At 39.8% G+C, this 16,009-nt stretch overlaps 1 protein-coding gene across 6 annotated transcripts in view; it reads right to left on the bottom strand.

Moving 5' to 3' along the window:
- The window catches only part of AUTS2 (activator of transcription and developmental regulator AUTS2), a 1,062,127-nt gene that overhangs the window by 578,394 nt on the left and 467,724 nt on the right, over positions 1 to 16,009 (bottom strand). For all 6 annotated transcript variants that reach the window (XM_081819609.1, XM_081819612.1, XM_081819611.1 and 3 more), the window contains one exon: positions 6,225 to 6,260. In XM_081819609.1, coding sequence (XP_081675735.1) covers positions 6,225 to 6,260 — 36 coding nt within the window. The remainder of the gene's footprint in view (positions 1 to 6,224; positions 6,261 to 16,009) is intronic.

Raw genomic sequence — 16,009 nt, 5'->3', positions numbered from 1 at the left:
TGGGATTCACATCTTTCTCATTTTTAAAAGATCACAAATGTCAAGTCTGGATCTACCTATAAATCATCTCCTCCCCACTCACCCAACTCCTTCCCTGGCTTTGTTCACACTCCCTGTAATTAACCTACCCAAGTCCAACCTTTCTCCAGAAACTTGATATATACAGTCAAAGCAATCCCACACGATGATGCCATTTCTCTGTGCTCTTACCTTTGCTGCCTCAAACTTTGTCCCACCTTTTCCTTATCTGTTCAAAATCTAAATAAACATCCATCAAGTTCTGCACAATTTAAACCTCCTACAATTAACTGACCCTTATACATACTCCCAAGTGCTCTACTCGCTCTTCTCATAGAACTGTTCAGTTTGTATGACTTGAGGGCCAAGCTTACATCTTATTTACCTTAAGAATGAAGAACAGATGTTTAATATATATTTGACAATTAAAATGCACTGAACTCTCCATCTGGTGAGTTGTTTTCTAACTCAGTCTTTACCAGTGAGTTCAAATGCCCCCATAACAACTGGAGATCTCTGATGGAATTCAGATTTTTAAGAGATTTCCATTATAATGGGAACTTGTCAGCAAATAAGTATTGGCCAATAATTCACTTACCCAGAGTTAATTATTAATAAATACAAATATTAGAGTCTTATTTGAGAGACGTGTTAAAATACTCAGCATCATTTATCTTTAAACATTTGACAGGTTTTGATTAAATACTTGAATTACAAAATTCTCTCCCAGCATCACCAGCAAGTACTGGCAGGTGGGGAGGAAGATGACTTCGAATGGCGCTGCTGTCAAGGCCAGACTGAAGTAGCTGCATTTCTGAAGTTAAAACCCAGAGAAACATTATAAAGTTAAAGAATGTTAGGTTCTCTGTAGAGCTGAAATCCTCTCATTTAAATGCAATGTGTCAAAAATATTTAAAAGCATCACAGAGGAAAGAAAGGACCTGGGTTAAAAGAAGCCTAAATCGGGGCGCCTGGGTGGCTCAGTTGGTTAAGCGACTGCCTTGGGCTCAGGTCATGATCCTGGAGTCCCGGGATCGAGTCCCGCATCGGGCTCCCTGCTCGGCAGCGAGTCTGCTTCTCCCTCTGACCCTCCTCCCTCTCATGCTCTCTGTCTCTCATTCTCTCAAATAAATTAAAAAAAAAAAAAAATCTTTAAAAAAATAAATAAATAAATAAATAAATAAAAGAAGCCTAAATTTCTTGAGAGGGGCATGGTTTTTCACATCTGTAACCCATCACCTAGAACAATATCTGATGGAGAAGGTACTCAGTACTTAGTGAAAGACAAAAAGTCAGAAGTGTCTGCTCAAAGGAAAGCCCAGTCTTTAAAAAACCCATGTTATTCAAAGAAAAACAGGAGATATTTCAAGGGTCTATAGTCAAAAACAGAACAGGGCAAAGAATTTAATCCCTTTATGATTTTTTTTTTTTATTTGAGAAAGAGAGAGGGAGAGTGAGAGAGAGAGAGTTCATGAGCAGGGAGGAAGGGTAGAGGGAGAAGCAGACTCCCCGCTGAGCAGGGAGCCTGATGCGGGGCTTGATCCCAAGACGCTGAGATCATGACCTGAGCTGAAGGCAGACGCTCAACGACTGAGCCACCCAGGCGCCCTAATCCCTTTATGATCTTATAGCTCTGATGGAAAGTCACAGGTCAATATTTTGCACCCCACGGCCTGTTACCAACACTATCAACACAACTTCTTTTTTTTTTTTGAAGTATCCCACATTGGGCAAAAGTGGTCAGGCACTAGCAGCTGGAGGCTGCCCAAGAAGAGCATGACCTTGGCTTGAATCTGTTTTTCATCCCCACTAGAGGATCCTAAATTTTTTTTTTTTTTTAAGATTTTTTATTTATTTGCGAGAGAGAGAATGAGAGACAGAGAGCATGAGAGGGAGGAGGGTCAGAGGGAGAAGCAGACTCCCTGCCGAGCAGGGAGCCCGATGTGGGACTCGATCCCGGGACTCCAGGATCATGACCTGAGCCGAAGGCAGTCGCTCAACCAACTGAGCCACCCAGGTGCCCTATCAACACAACTTCTTAAGTAATTTGAGTGCACAGGAAAGCAGTAATCATGCACATCCCATTTTAAGAAGTGTACCACTCCACAATTCCCCTCTATTACGTAATGTGGTAGTTTTAATCATTAGGTTTAAGTGGACTGGTTTCCCTGATAATCTTAAAGTATGTATATTTACATTTACATTTAGCTAGATGTGATGCAAGTGAGGAAAATTAAAGTTATTAGTTGGGAACCATTATGGAAAATCTCTGGATCACTGGAGTTTACAAAAGCAGGATCCAAGCTGTTTGAGACTATGGGCCTACGACACTTAGATTCAAACCTGGAAGAAGGCTGAAAATTATCCAGAAAAGTAGGCAGGACATGTCACCAGAATGAAGGAAAGCTTCCTTTACACACCAGGGATCAAGTTCAGCCAGACAAGTCAGTCACCCTTATGCCAACAGTGGCTCCCAACTGCTGGCATATGGGCTCAAGTGCTAGCACTGGCAACCAGGAGAGGTCTTCTCTGGTCTTGTCACTCTCCTGACTTCGGTTACTTCATTCAGGTATGCTAGGGCAACCACTTTTCTTTTGGGGGTCAGGGAGCAGCAAATAAGGGACACAACCTTTTAACACCTGAAGGTGTTAAACCGATCTTTCTTACTTTTCCAGCCCAACCTCAAGAGCTATTAGCAGTCTTTAAATGCCTCAAGTCTGAGAGAAAAAATAAGCAAATGACTTTAATGGACAAATTAAACAACTGTAATACATGGACAGCCTGGAATAGTTCATTCTAACATCATGGTGAATTTCTATGTTTATTTGTTCACATATGGAGTAAAGTGGTATACGGCTGACCGAACACACATAGGCTCCTCAGAAAGCTGTAAGAATGTTCCTGACCTACAGCTACAAATTCCAAAATTTATTTCTTACATCACTGATTTCTGGTGGTGATCCTCTACCTACCACAACATTACAAAGCCACTTAATGAGACCAAGTTTTGTCCATCACACACTATAATGGGAATTATTTGCTATTAATGAGAGCTGTTCTGCATGCATTAAACACCTTGTCTCATTTAGAATTCACAACTCTAGTAGGTGGGTGCAGATTTACAGATATTAAATAACCTGCCCAAGGTCACACAACCAGGCTTCAGATCAGCCTGTCTCTAAGTTCTTAATTATCCACTATGCACAGTAATACTTCAAATACATGTATAAGAAGAGAATATAGCCCAAAACATTTAAATTAAAATGAAAACATGTTCACTGCATTAACGTTTAAAAAAAAAAAAAAAGAAAGAAAAACCCTACACACTCCAACAAGTTTTGGTACTCTTGCCAAAATAAAAAAAAGCAAATAGATTCCAACTAGTCTATACTTCCATTTATATTTAGAATATGAGCTGGGCATGAGTAAGTAATGAATATATATGTGTGTCTCTCTGTGTGTATAACACCCACATTATTCAAAAGCTCCCAAAAATGTGAAAAGTTTGTTCCAATCCTTCTTTATTTTGTCTACTTTAAGAATCCTTTGCAATATGCTTATGTAAATACTGATTTTAGCTGCTGTTCTCATTTCTTAAATCTTCAGCTTATAAATGAATTGGAAAAGTAACAGACCTAAGCAGACATCTTTGGAACACAAAACCAAAGAGATATAAACAAATACAACTAAATCAAAAACAAAGGATTCTTCTTTAAATTCTCTAACATCACGACTGATAAATGGGAGACCAAAAGAAAGAAGAATATACTGGCTGTGGATGGGGTTGTACACGCACACGTGAGCTTGTGTGTGTGTGTGTGTGTGTACGTACCTGGGTGGGTGTCTATTTTATTAGCACACACAATGATCAGCATTTTACCCTAGTTCACTAAAAGGTCTTTAAGAGCATAAACTCTAAACGAAAGGAAATTGTGAAGTTAGAGTAACATTGGGGCAAGGGAGAGTATGTAAGAAAACAGTTCCAGGTCGTTAAACCCAACAGGTGAGTGCCTTCAGTTTTCTGACACCAGACTTCCCACTATGGTTCAACTGCATTAGTAACGCGGAGACTCTGAAGGTGAAGTGTCTCCGTCCACACTTCGGAGAGATGCTGAAAAGAAGTAAGGATAGAGCCCACGTATCACCATTCCACTTACCTGATGCTAAGCCTTCATTACAAGCGTAAGTAAAGGCTAATATTGACATCCCAGATCATAAAGCACAACAAAGAATATGTTGACACAAAACTCTTGTAAGTTGTGAGTATACTATTTCCACTTAGAAGAGCATGAAACTCCCCAATAGTACCTGAAATCAAGTGTTACATGTGATACTGCTGGCATGAAAATTGAAACAGAAGACACTTTTTGATGAGAACTTGGCAATAATATCAATGGATTTTGCACTTCGATAACAGAATAAACCCATTATTGGGAACATATTCTAAGTAGAGCATTTTGGTCACAGTTTCAGAGCTGACCATGCATCTGGTACGTATGTTTTCTGTGTAAGCTAATAATACCACAGATTTTTTTTTTTATGTAAGCCAATTAATACTAAGAGCAATTTTACCAAAGGACAAACTTTTATACTCCTCCAACACTGTGTGAATATAAAAATCATTTTAGATTTGTAACTGCAGACTTTCCTCAAAGAATGTATTATTAAAGAATAAAAAAGAAACACTCCTGGAATTAGAAAAAAACTGACAAACAGCATAATAAAATTTTTGAGGTTTCTACCACTGACTTTCTTCTTTCAGGGTTATCATATTGACAATAAAAAAAAAAAATACTAGAATGTTCAGTCTCAAAGTGATCAAGGGCTAAGTTAGTGGTTTTGGCCTTGTTCTACTGAAGAAAGCCAAGAGGGACAATTTAGCTTTTGGACAGAGAACAGACACTGGCAGTCTCCAGATTTTACTTCCAGCATCTCAACCCACATCCAGCCTGGTGTGAAGACATGGCAGATGGACCACTTCTGTTATTTCGACTGCTTCAGCATCCTGCATGTTTCTGTAAGCATGAATATTCAGCCACAATAAGGAGCAAGGATAAGTGTGCTGACTGTATTAAGCAGGTACAAAAAAATCTTTATCCTTACCCTTTTTCTCCTCATTATCATAGATTAAGATAAAAAAAAAAAATCAACATTTAGAATACGCTACTTCTGCCAAGCTTGGAAAAGACTTATCATTCAACGGAATGATGCTGGTTTTCATATATTTAATGTAAATGTATGAAGAGAAACGTGTGGGCAGAAGAAAACCAGCGTAATTAGCATTTTAGAGGAAAGAAATTTAAAGGCCACTAAACTGAATCAGTCAGTAATTATTTTCCACTTTGTTTTATTTTCATGATTTCATTATTTTCTCAGAAAAAGCTGAGCAGGCATTGAGTATCAGTGTTCATCATTCAGAACACAAATCAGATTCCTTTAAATACCACAAAAAACCTCCACATTGGTAGGTTTTCCTGTTGTGTAAGTAATGCCTATTTGTAAAACTCTTCTTTATTTAGACCTTGAAAAAAGATTATTGAATCCAGAAAGGGTAATTTTGCTATCAATAAAAGAAATAAAGTGACAATTTCTCTATGAGAAAAATATCTATGAGATAATCCCTGAGGAAGGACACCATCCCTACCCCTCTTGAAGGGCAGAGAAATGTCCAAAAATAAAATAACACACTTGTATTTGCTAAAATGAGAAGTTCGTGATTGCTCAAAGGAAATCTAAAGGCTGTGAACTCACACTGTAAGGGAAAACATCCATTAAAACACCACCTCTCATCAAAAAAATTATTTTAAAAAAGGCAATTCACTGTATTATGCAGGGAAGTTCTTTAAAGTGAATAAAAACCTCAATGCATAATCTGAATTCCATCCTCCACATGACACTTGTCACTAAAAAAAAAAAAAAACAATTATGTAGGCAAGGTGGCGTAAACCAATCAGGTCTCCTTTACACTGCTGGGGAAGGAGGAAGTGCCCTGCGAAACACATCTCACACTGAATTAGGATCCCTAGGGCCCCACAGCTTATGTCTTTTAAAAATAAAATAATCCCAATGAAAAGATGCCTATCAGTCTGCTCTTTAGGACTGAGAGGGGATTTCTTGGATTTTTTTTCACATCCTAATGAGTGAACATTATAGAGGTAAATCAAGGCCAACGCAAGGCACACATGTGGAAGTTGAGATAAACTTACGAAGTAGCCTGTTCCCAAGCTGGAAGGAGCTGAACTCTGCAATAAAGCATAAAGACAAAGTGGAAAATCAGCAATGGTTTTTAACACGTTCCAATCCACACAGCTCATTACCAGCCCTTTGCGGGTTTTTCATCGCTACATCACATCACTAGTGTATGCTGCCCCTTGTCATCTGCTACTGAAACAAACACCGTGTTGGCTTAATTTTCCCCTTTACATCTCTCAACAACTCAGAGATGCTAACGTGCTATTTACTGAATTCCAAGCTTCTGCGGTGGACGTAATTGCCAATTTATTTGACAGGCAGCTGGGTAATGAATTAATGATGGCATTTCGCCCTGCACTGAGACTAAACAGACACGCATCAGCCTGCCTCCCTGACTTGCTGACATTCAAGGCCCTGGTCTCAAGCTACTCAGTTTTGTGGCCGCAAAGGGGCAGGCAAGAGGAAAAAGCCCAGACTGACTTGAAAATAAAAGCCCAGTGGGTTTGGATGACTTTTCCAGTGTATGACCTACTTGCCAGTTTATTCCCTAAAGGCACCAGTTAGTACACACAGAGCGCTTTTCAAAAATGAGACATTTTGTAAACATAATTAGTAGAATGAAATGCAAAGAATGTGCGGGTAAAGGGAAGCAGTGAAAAGCACCATTTTTCCGAAGGTTTTAGTCATAATAATTATCAATTTAGGCTTCCATAGTTCTGACACTCAGAAAACTAAAAAAATAATAATTCTGAAAGGCTTGCAGGGCATCACTTCTTTAGGCAAAGAGGCCAAAAAGAGAACTTGGTTTTGTTTTAAACTTGTCTGTGATCCATGCGTGTTTGTACTTCTGTCTCTTTTTTCTCAAAACCTCTCATTACAAATGTTTTAATTTTTAGTCTCCTTTTCGTGAATGAAAAAGACCCCAAATAAGCTTGAAACAAAAACAATGCTAGTGCAGGGGCGGTCTTCTGGTCTCAGCTTGGTGCCTGTGCACCAGCAAGGCCTCTTCCCTGACTAGCATGGATCAGGTGCTACACCTTCTCTGGGGTGTGCTGACTTCCACCCCCAAGCAGTGTTTACTCAGTTCACCTCCAGCTCTTCCACCCACATATCCTGTCCCTGCTTTGCAACTACAGGTAGCAGGGACCACCCGGTTAAGTCATCACCACTTCCCCAGTGCTCAGCACAATGCTTTGCACACAGGATGCCCGTAACAAGTTTTTGTTGAATTAATGTATAAATACATGAGAGTTCAGATTGCATAGGGTAAAAAAAAAGATCAGGTGAATTTAGCATCTCTAAAAATACAGCAGATGTGAATCTTCTTGATTTTAAACTGTTTTCTGAGAAGGAAATACAGTGCTCTAAGTATGAACAGCATCTACATCAAACAAGAATTGTATGCTCCAGGGCATTCCTAAATGCACTTCCCAAAGCAAAACTTTCTTCACCTAGGTTTTTCAGACAGGCTCAGGAGAATAAAGGACAATCGATGTGTGATCTTGCACACTGGACTTAGTTTAAAAAAATCTTGCTGCATTCTTGATCCCATAAATGGTATGTAGGGAGATCCACAGTAGCCATGGAGACAGTTTCTCATCGCAGTGATTAGCCATGTGACAGCATCACCTGTTTTCGGTACCATAGCCCTCCTTGGAACAGAGGAAGGCAAAAGCCAACTTAGGTCTCCACCACCCTGGAGTCATGCCCCGGGGAGGTAAACTCATTTTAGGATGAACTACTTAGAAAGAACATGGGACTTGTTTATTTCAGGTTTTTTTTCCCCTCCTTCCTGCAAATGGATTTTATCCAAAAGCAGAAGTACCCCTCCAAACCCACCTCCCCACCCCCAATACATATCATCTTACTGTATACCAAAAGAAATTACATCCTTCAGGTCTCGGAAGGCTCTGTTACACTCATTTTGCATATATATTGTACATTACTCAGGGAGCTGGGTGGAGAAGAGGACTTTGTTGTGCATATTTGTTCTGGCTATTGTTTATGCAGGTCTGACTGAATGAGGGAACAGTGGGTATCATTTCAATTTCTGATGTCAACATCAAATTACTTATTTAATTTCATGCCTGGCGAAGCATTGTATAGCTACACGCAGAATCATTTCACTTCATTTGTTATGCTGTGTTTTCGTGGCGATTGGCTTGCCTTCCAACTGACAGCTTTAATTACGACATGAATTTGATTGCACTGCCAAGGAATTAACATAATGCAACAAAGCATTTAAGCATCCTGCCTTATAACACCCCCCCCACATGCGCACACACAAACACAGACACATGAAAGAACACAGACACTACATCCTCACGTACATTAGACGTCCATTAGAGTTTTCAGAATTTGCTAGAAAGCAGAGAACCCTATGGTCAGAGGCTACCCACATTTGTCAACCCACTGTACTCACTTCTTTTTCTAAAGAAGAAAAAGTTGGGGGCATTAACCTGTGATATCTGGACCTGGCAAAAAACTCTGTTAAAATTCCTCCTAATCGACTCTGCCAAACATCCCTTCTTACTCCTTCTCCACCATGTTTTTCTTGGCTAATTGCCAGCTCCCTTCAATCATCACTGGAAAATTTGAACAGAAATAACATCTCTAAAAGAGTACCTCCTTGTCCATTTCTTCAACCCCAAGAATGTGGCTCTGGCCTTGTATTCACTGGGACACTATCCCTGATCACCAACAAGACCTCCACCATCAGATACAGGTAACAGAAGTTCTGAGACTAGTCACAAGGCAGGAGTCAGGGTTTTACTGATAGCTCCTGACACACATCACATCCCTTAGGCCTTGCTAAGGAGTCTCGATCATGAATGCCTAATCTAAGTTTGTATCTAAATATAGATGCAAATATTTGATAGCATTAATCTTTCTTCCAAGTCAGAAATTCCACGAATACCATAGGCAAAAATAGATTATGCTATAAAATTGAATGTCTAGAAACAGCTTTTCTGTTGTTTGAAATGTGTTACATTAGCTATTAAGTTACAGACGTGCATTTAGGGATTGGCACTGATTTCTCAGATAGGAAAGAGACAGACACCAAGAGGTAAAAGGCCTAGGAAAGCAAAGAGGTGGTGATGCCCTGACCACTGAACCATTTGATAGAATCAAGTTCATTTCAACTTTCTGTGTTGCCCCTGGTCAACATCTAATGAGGAGGGGTCCTCCTGGTTTCTTTCTTTTTTTTCTTTTTTTTTGCTGTAGAAAGAAGGCAGATTCTGTCCAAACTATATGGCAGAAATTGCCACAGAATCTAGAAAAGATGAGGAGTTAAAATGAGGCTTGAAAAACTAGACATGTTTTAAAAAAGAATGCAACAAACAGAAGTGTCCTTGAACTCAAAAGCATTTGAAATAATACCATACACCCATGTTTAGGCAAATACTTCTGTTGAATAATGAAAAAGGCTTCATTCTTATTTTTTCAAATGGCAGAGATGCCAATTCATTCATATTTTCAATGCACAAGGTAGAAACGAGAGGTAGAAAGAGATTGAGAAAACAGAGCAAGAGAAAGTGTTTAGCAGTGAGAAGACAAGGATATGAGGAAAAGCCAGCCTGCTGGCTATCTGATACGCGATTTCGGGGCTCATTATAAGTCATCTCCTGTTTCACATGGTCTTTTCATTCTGCTGAGTCCTCTCTCTCTTTTTTTTTTTTTAGGTTTGACCACTGCTCCAACAATCTCTGCAAATTACCCACCTCGATCTCATTATGTTGCAAAGGAGAGCTTTCTTACAAACACACTCTGCCTCAATCGCCAAGCTACATGGGCTGCAGGAATAGTAATGGGATGCACAGTTGAAAGACATTTTCCAGGAGGTAGAACGTTGCTGCTGACATTCAAGTGTGCAAGTGGATATTCATTAAACCCTCATTCTACTGTTCCTCACTGCTCCCTACCTGACTTTCTTTCCATCGCTGTCACTAAGCTATCATTGAAGCTACTCATTAAACTCGTGAAGTTAACATTTCTGTTTTAACAGCTTACCTACAACAAGGGATTTCAAAATTGATTATTCATCTAAAATAGATGTGCTCCATTCATTAGACATCTACACAGAGAGGCCATGGCTATTATTACAGCTCTCTGAGCATGGGATGGATGTGTACTCCACCCCCAAGAGGAGGATATATGCTCTGACCCCAGGGCTAATTTAATAGAATATTAAAAAATTCTTCGACAACACCAATTGTGTTTGACATCCTTGCCTACCCACCTTCCTGTTAGGCTTTTCTCTCTTGGGAGTAAAAAGCAGAGGATCATGCCAAGAATCACATGGCCAAGTACATTTCTAGTAAAGGTCACAAAGCAAGCTCATTCATGGATTTTCTGTAGCATTTTAAAAAATAATGACAATTAAAAAAAATTGAAATCTTAATCATAGGAAATGTGCCTTGGAGATAGGATTACTAATAGTTAGTGAAGACACAAAATATATTTGAATGGGAATTACTACTAGGGGGATTCAAGTAAAAACAGGCCAACAATTAAAAACAGAAGTACCGCATGATCTATTCCACTACTGTATTTACCCAAAGAAAATGAAAACACTAATTTGAAAAGATACCTACACCGCTGTTTTTATTGCAGCATTATTTATAATAGCCAAGATATGGGAGCAACCCAAGTCCATCCACAAGATGAATGGATAAAGAAAATGTGGTGTATTTTCAATGGAGTATTATTCTGCCATAAAAAAGAATGAGATCTCGCCATTTGTGACAACATGGATAAGCCTAGAAGATATTATGCTAAATGAAGTAAGTCCGAGAAAGACAAATACCATATGATTTCAATTATGTGGAATCTAAAAAAAACAAAACAAAACAAATGAGCAAACAAACAAGAAAACAGACTCTTAAATACAGAGAAGAAACTGGTGGTTGTCAGAGGAAAGGCGGGTGGGGGCAGAACAGATAAAGGGGATGAAGAGGTACAAACTTCTAGTTATTAAATAAGTAAGTCATGGAGGTGAAAAGTACAGCATAGGGAATAGAGTCAGTAATACTGTAATAATGCTATATGGTGACAGATGGTGAGACTATTGTGGTGAGGACTGCATGATGTACAGAATCATCAAATCAATATGGGGCGCATCAGAAACCAATATAACACTGTACATTAATTATACTTCAAAAAATTCCACAGATAAGAAATAAACAAATATATAATAAAATTAGCTTTTCAACTGAGAATTTTTATAATTCCATACAAGAAAATAGTGGAAAATTTTACGGAACATGAAGGCTAGCGTAGGTGATATTTAGGGAAAGGATTTCCTTTTCTTTTTTGTTTGTCATCATTCTTGTTAGTGATTGTTTTTGGTGTTTAGTAAGTAGGAGATATGATTTAAAAAGGGGGGGCAACAGCATGACGAAAGCATCAGGTATGGAAATAGACCCTTCCTACTTCAATTTTCAACCCTCTGTTCCAACCCACTTCACGTGGTCACCGGTTCTCATCTATACTCAGTCCCTTCTGGCTTCTTTCCCTCACTGCATTCTTGGCCTTACCTTTATCTGTTGTTTCATATAAAGGGCAAATAAACATTTTAAAATAAAAATTATAACAACATTCTTTTTAACATCTTACAGTGGCTTTAAAAAGAACATATAGTGGGTTGAGTAGTGTAATAATGTCCCCCCCCCAAAATTCATATCCATGTGGAACCTCAGAATATGACTGTAAGAGTTAATTTTATATGCCAACTTGACTAGGCCCCTGGTTACCTAAATATTTGGTCAAACATTATTCTGGGCATTACTGTGAGGGTGTTTTTGTATGAGTTGAACGTTTAAATTGACACACCTAGTAAAGCATACTGGCCTCCCTAATGTAGGTGAGCTTCATCCAAACAGAACAAAAACAGGACAAAAGAATGAACATCCTCAGAGTGAGAGAGAATTCTTCTGTCTGACTGCACATGAGGTGGGAGGATGGTTTTTTTCCCTGCTTTCAGACTTCAACTGAAATGTGGATTCTTGGGGTCTCAAGCCATAGAGCCTATGGACTGGAATTATACCATCAGTTCTCTTGGTGATCAGGCCTTTGGACTCAGACTGGAACTAACCACTGGCTCTCCTGGGTTTCCAGCTTGCTAACTACAGATCTTGAGACTTATCAGCCTCCCTAATTATATACGATTATACACACTATTGGTTCTGTTTCTCTTCAGCACCCTGACTGATATGACAACCTTATTTGGGATACGTGCTGCAGAAGCCAGCACTACGATGACCTTCTTTGGAAAAAGGGTCTTTGCAGATGTGATTAAGTTGAGGTCATACTAGACTAAGGTGGTTCCTAAATCCAATGACTACTATACTTCAAGAAGAAGAGAGGACAACACAAAGCGACACATTGAGCAGAAGGCCAGGTGAAAACAGAGGCAGATATTGGAGTGATGTAATTATAAGCCAAGGAATGCCAGATGCCCCCAGAAGCTAGGTGAGAAATGGAAGGATCCTTCCTAGAGCTTTCAGAGGGTTCATGGCCCTGCTGACACCGTTAATGCTGGAATTTTAGCCTCAAAACCTAGGAGGTAATAAATTTCCATTATTTTAAGCTACCAGTTTGTAGCCCTCAATTACAGCAGCCCAGGAGACTAATGCCACGCCTCGCCTCCTTCCCATGCACTAGAAGGTATCATGTGATCAGTTCCTGCACTCAGTCACTACATTCTAGCCACACTGGCCTGTTTTCTTTCCCTCAAACATGTCATGCTTGCTCCTGACTCAGGCTCTTGAGATTGTTGCTCCTGATATCCAGGGTGCTCTTCCCACAGATCTTCACAGGGCTACCTCCTTTTCTTTATTCAGGCTTCGATTCAAACATCACCTACAGAAAGGCCTTGTCCAATCACTCTGGTTCAAGCAGCAACACGTACCCTTCCACCCCTCATCACTGTTTTGTTTACCTCATAAAATGTATTCTCTCAGAAATAGTTTTACTGTTTGCTCACAGGTCTGTTTGCCTCCCCCCAATAGAATGGAAGCCTCAAGAAGATGGAGACTTCATCTTGTTTACCAGTCAACCTCACGTGCACAAAACTGTACCTGACACATTTAAGGTATCTGGTAAATATTTCTGGACAATCAAACTGCTGACACATCCAGGAAAACACGTAAATGTATGGTTCTAGAATAGAAAAGGGCAGGAACACACTGTCAGAGAAAAGGAAAATCTAACACAAATTTTAAAAAGAGAGAGAAGAGAAGAAACGGAACATCAAGAGTACTTTACAGAACTGGCTTAGATCAGAGTTTCTTCTTAACTACAGGGAAACTCATGGATGGTGTGGCCCGGGTCTGTTTCTTCTTTAATAGCAGCAAGTCAAGCTGACATGGAGTAAAATCTCCTTAAAGGCTTGGGGGGAGGGTGGGAAGAAAGGAGGTTAAGACACACGCTTGCATGAATGAATGAATGACGACGGCATGGTGAGACCCACAAACCTGGGGAGTTTCAGGGTATCTCAAAAAGATGCAAAAAAAGTGCCTCAACTATGATGTTAAATGGTGTACATGGCTTCAGATCAGATGAGAGAACTGTTTAGCACAACACTTACTAGAACTTAGTCCCTTTTCATGATTTTCTGAAATGTTTCAGTTCCTTCAAGGTCTTAAGCCCTTAAAAAGTATTGTATTTTTCTCCCTTCTCATAACCAAAAACCTGGCCCAAAAAACTGTTCACAGAGAAATGAGCCATATCCATATACTCATTTCAATAAAGCATTAAAGAAGTTTACTTCCACAGGATGGTGGAAAGAATTTACTAGAGAAAGTGACATTGGGGCTAGCAGAAGGAAAAGAGAAAAGAAAAGAAAAGAAAAAGGATTACAAAAGAAAAAACAAAGGTAGGAAGATTTGAAAGTGCATACTATTTAAGAAAAAAATGGTGGATCAGAGGAACTAAGCACAAGGTACAACAATGGGCAAGTAGAGGGAGGGAAGGACGACGGAGGGGAAGCTTCAGACCTCCTTGTGGAGGGCTCTGCAGACAATCCTCAGGAGTGTGGACTCTGTCCAAAATATCTTAAACAAGAAAGTTTAATTGCGAGCTCGGATTCTTGGAAAAACAACTCTGGAAGCACTGTAGAGCACAGGGCAAAGGAAACAGAGAAGGGGCAGATGACATCATGAGAGGCCACAGGAATCCTCCATAGAACACGTGCTGAGGCATCTAACGTACCAGCAGTGTCAAGGAGAATGTAACTGTACCCAAAAATCTCTTCACAAATACCGCCAGTAGATAAAGGAGAGCAACTAAATAGACAGGATAAGTGAGACAGAGGAAGGAACGGAGCTTGACCCTGACGATACCAGCTCCGGGCTCCAATACCAGGACAGGGAAGTAAGAGGGATGGACGGTTCAGTTTTGAGAAAAAGAGTTGAGGAGACAAGTGATGGATGACGAGGATTTTATCTGAGAGGAAGAGTCACATTTGTCATGATCGAGATAAGGAGGGCTTGTCAAATTGACACTTGAAAAGAATTCAAATTTACAAGGGCAGAGAGGCTCCTAAGAGAAGTTCTAAATCTGAGGCAAAAGAAAGGATAAAAATTTTTGAGCACCGTGGATGTGCCTACAAGGTAGGTAAAATTATCCCCATTTTACGGAAAAAGAAACCAAGACTTGGAAAGATCAAGTTCTTTGCTCAAGGTCACGCAGATAATAAATAACTAAACTGCTTAAACTTGGTGTGTTTACAATGGATGCCCAGGATCAGTTCATAACTTGACAATTTTATTTACTAAATTTATAAGTACGTTTAGCTCCTAAATTCTAACAACTTCCTCAGTTATGAAATTCTGTGTAAGTCAGAAGCAATACTGTCCCCCTTGAATAACCCATCATGAATATTTATATACTCAATTATTTCCCTTAACTTTTTCCTTAGTGACTAATCTAAACGAGTTACTATGTCTCCTTGATGTGGACAATCTGAGAGTCCTTGTAGACAATTATTCCCTTCTGGCAATACAGTTTGGGAATACGTAATTTAGAAAAGCCAAGCACATTTGGTTTTGAAGCTTTACCCATGAGTCAAATCCTCCAGCTACGCTGGAATTCTTTTTTCTTACTCTTTTTGCCTGTCCAATTCAAAATAACTAAGCTGGAAAAATATAATATCTTCATTAGCTGCAACTTGGGAGTAAGTCTCAATTGCCAAAGCTTCTAAAAGTAACAAAAGTGAGTGGAAGACTTAGGGGAATTTTTATCTCAGCTGCAAAACCAGGAATGGGCATGATGGACTAACAGGGACCAAATACATTCTCCCACCTTAAGCAACCACAAAAAAGCCAGACAGAGGTGTAAGAAAAGGGATTTTAGAAACCAGGCAATCGGCACTGCAAGACAGTGATCTCAGAAACAAGGGAAGCCAATGAGATGAATGACCCTGAAAACTGCCCCAGCTTACTGGCAGAGTTTTCATGCCACAGTAGGGTGACTAGGCGGGGGTGGGGAGATGGCCAAGATGGAGCCCAGAAGTACCCCTGAGTTGAGAAGACAGACCTGATAACTGGAGAAAGCCAAGGCAGCTGGAATTTGCGAAGCAGAAGATGGGAGAGAAGAGAGCTCCACACATGAAGGGGACAGAATCATGAAAGCTGCAAAAGGCCCCCTCTGGTCTTCACCAGAATCCACCTAGGCACATGTGTCAAAAGTACCCCAAGCAAGGGGAACACCCACCGGAGAGGAGCAGGTAGAACAATCCACAGAGCTCACACAAGGCAGAAAATAGTTGGTATTGCCACCGGCTGGCAAGGTTTGGAAA

The sequence above is a fragment of the Leptonychotes weddellii genome, chromosome 5 (genome assembly GCF_054177405.1).
Source record: "Leptonychotes weddellii isolate Sample4059 chromosome 5, ASM5417740v2, whole genome shotgun sequence".
In the NCBI taxonomy this organism is placed as follows: Eukaryota; Metazoa; Chordata; class Mammalia; order Carnivora; family Phocidae; genus Leptonychotes; species Leptonychotes weddellii.
The sequence above is the reverse complement of the archived record's forward strand: the minus strand, read 5'-3'. Positions and strand labels throughout refer to the sequence as shown.